The sequence below is a fragment of the Petaurus breviceps genome, unplaced genomic scaffold (assembly GCF_028583685.1).
Source record: "Petaurus breviceps papuanus isolate PSGF00001 unplaced genomic scaffold, PetGlider_PUasm1.0 490, whole genome shotgun sequence".
NCBI lineage: Eukaryota > Metazoa > Chordata > Mammalia > Diprotodontia > Petauridae > Petaurus > Petaurus breviceps.
Genome location: NW_027186352.1, coordinates 1,095,173 through 1,098,034, shown reverse-complemented (window position 1 = coordinate 1,098,034; position 2,862 = coordinate 1,095,173). Strand labels below are relative to the sequence as shown.

The 2,862-nt window shown below is 54.6% G+C and overlaps 1 protein-coding gene across 1 annotated transcript in view; it reads right to left on the bottom strand.

The window, feature by feature from the left end:
* CFAP46 (cilia and flagella associated protein 46) overlaps positions 1 to 2,862 on the bottom strand; it is a 144,937-nt gene that overhangs the window by 33,598 nt on the left and 108,477 nt on the right. The window contains 2 exon segments of the mRNA XM_069101629.1: positions 1,154 to 1,230; positions 2,716 to 2,813. Of these exon segments, the coding sequence (XP_068957730.1) occupies positions 1,154 to 1,230; positions 2,716 to 2,813 (175 nt within the window).

The following is a 2,862-nucleotide window of genomic DNA, read 5'->3' as shown; positions in this document are numbered from 1 at the left end:
TGTGTGTGTATGAACGTAGGTGAGTGTGTGCATGAGTGTATATGTGTTGGGATGAGTGTGAATGTGTGTGTAGGAGCATGTTTGAGTGTGTGTATGAATGTGTAAGTGTATGTATGAGAGAGTGTGTGTGTGTGTGTGGTGGGAGGGGGGGGATGGCTTTCTCAGAGACAAGCATGGCGCTCCCACATTTCCTGAGACTGAGAACCAGCTCCTTCTCTCACAACACCTTGGCAAGATCCGGTGGCTCCCGCCCAAACCAGCAGCCTCCTCACTTGGCCGAGAGGGAGCTTAGAACTGCTCCGGCTGTCCTCTCACCGACCTGGAGGACCAGGGGCCCTCCCAGGGCCAGGCTGATGAGGGAGGCTCCCATCAGGGGGTCCTTGGCACTGACTGAGTGAATACCTGTGGGGTAGGGGATTTAGCCACTGGTCTCATCTGGGGCCCGAGGAGGGTGGCACCTTGTCATAACAATCACAGCTGTTCTTTCTGGAGTATGTGCCCCGATGATCTCTTTGGGCTCCCCCAGCCTCCCTGGGAGGGAGCTTTTATTATTAACCCTTTTTGACAGATGGAGTAACTGAGGAAAGAGCAGTGACTTGTCCAACCTCCCTGCTTACCCTGCCATTTACTGAGCCATCATTTGGACCCAAACTACATGCTGCTAATTAAACAGTGATGCTCCCACCACAAGCAAGGATGCCCTTGAGCTGTGTAGATGGGCATCTGGGATGGGCTTGTCTGAGGCCTTGGTGCTTGTCCAAGGTCACTCAGGTGGCAAATATTGGGGCAGGATTCAACCCAGGTCCTCTGCCTGTACTGATCCATGAAATGCCCACAAGTGAGTGGTACCCTTCCTTAAGACAAGTGGTGCCCAGGATGTGCATGGGAGTGAGCATCTCCTGCAGAAGGGGAGGCACCATGTACGTCAGCCCATGAACATCTGTCTCCTGGTTGGGCCCATGACTCCAGGGGGAGAAGTGGGGTCCCCTGTACAGAGAAGCCAATGCACAAAGGGTGGCTGGACGAGATCAGGAGCAAGCTGGCTGTGGGCCCAAGGCTGGGACTTGAGCAGCCTCTATTGGGAGCCAGTGCCAAAGGACAAGTAACATCGGAGTGACTGGTGTGCGGGGCCACCAGCTGGGCACACACTCACCGCTGATCTGAATGATTTTCCCCTTGGGTCCAGGGCCAAATTTTGGCTTCTCGTACACCATGCCATACAGGGTCGACCTGCAGGAAGCAAAGGTACAATTTCCAAGCCCGGCAGCCACCTTGGAGGAGGGCCTGAGGGGGCAGGCTGCAGCCAGTACCCGAAGCTGCTGAGGATAGGTTACCAGGTGTGTGTGTGTGTGTGTGTGTGTGTGTGTGTGTGTGTGTGTGTGTGTGCAAGAGCCCTGGAGGGCAAAAGGGGAAGCCTGAGGGGCCACTTTCCGGTCTCCCAGTGCTATGCTGCATTGGGAGGCCAGAAGATGGGACCGTGGGCAATGGCCAAACATTCAGTCATGGCTCTTCTCCTCACACTTGGCCCACCATGGAGAAGAGTCCAGGGCCACAGCTCCTCATGCCCACAATGTTCCCAGGGGAACACCACCAGGCTGCCCTGCCCCCTGCCCACCCACCAGGCACTGGTCATGCCCTGGGGGCCCCAGGATGCGCTAGTCTGGGCGCCTTCGGTGAGATGGCAGTGGCTCTACTCTGCTGACTCAGCCTCCGTCAAAGTCACCATCTTTAGATGCCTTGTTCCGCCCCTCTCTCTGCTGGTCCTCCCAAGCCTCCTCCCAGCATCTCAGCTGAGAGTGCCTGACCCCTGCCACCCTCCTCCTCCCACATCTGGCATGCTGGACAGTTAGGCCCCCCCCACGCCGGGTCAGGGACCTCTCCTGGTCCTGGGAATGTCCTCCCCAGTGACCCTCAGTGTGCCCAGCAGAGGCGCCCAAGGCTCTTAGGCCTTGCACATCTTTTCCAGAGAATAGGCCTGTATAATAAGAATGTAAATTTTAAAGATCTTCCTTGCCCCTAGGCTGAAGTGCACCAGAAGCCTGGGGTGGGAGGCTTGTTTTTCAGTTGATACTTCTTAATTGGCCAGTGAGTCAATAAGGTTGTTACATTCTCTGAGCCAGAAGAAGGCTATATAAGCTCTGTTGTGTAGCTTTGTTTTGGGACTCACTTTGAGAAGTGTTCTGTGATTTGATCTGAATTCTGGGAAGCCGTTGTTGAGAGTCCCCTGGCTTTGAAAAACCCAGAATGTGGAAACCCAGATGTTCACTGGGTATGGATGTAATGGTTGGACAGTTTGGAAATCTGTCTACTTGATGTTTCTGTCTTGATAATTATGCCTGTATACTTTGAGGTTCAGGGTGCTGACCTTTTCTCCTGAACAAGGTAAACGATATATGTCTGACTGATTAAAGTAAGCTTGTTAACCCATTTTGAGTTGCTTTCCTTTAACAAAGCAGATCCAAGAACCGGTGGTAGCAGCAAACCCTGAGGACGTGCTTGGGGTGCTTGCTGCTACAGCCTGCCCTGACATTGAGGCTCCCACCCCCAGGCCAAGCCCGAGAGGGCCCACATTTTCAGTTTGTAGTCAAGAGGGAAGAAGGCTGGGGGGGGGATTATGGATGGGAGGAGGAGGAGGAGGAAGGTAGAGGGGGGGTGAATGGGAGGAGGAGGAGGGTGGGGGATGGGTCAGGAGAGGCCAAGGCCCAAGGGTCCTACCTGTCGGCAGAGTGCTGCAGGATGATGAGCTGATAGCTTGGAGGGAGGTCATTCAGAATATTGAAATGCTGTTCAGAAATGCAGAGGTTCTGCCAGGCCTGAGGAGGGAGGGTTAGTGCCACTTGGCATAAGCTCCCCCGCCCCAAC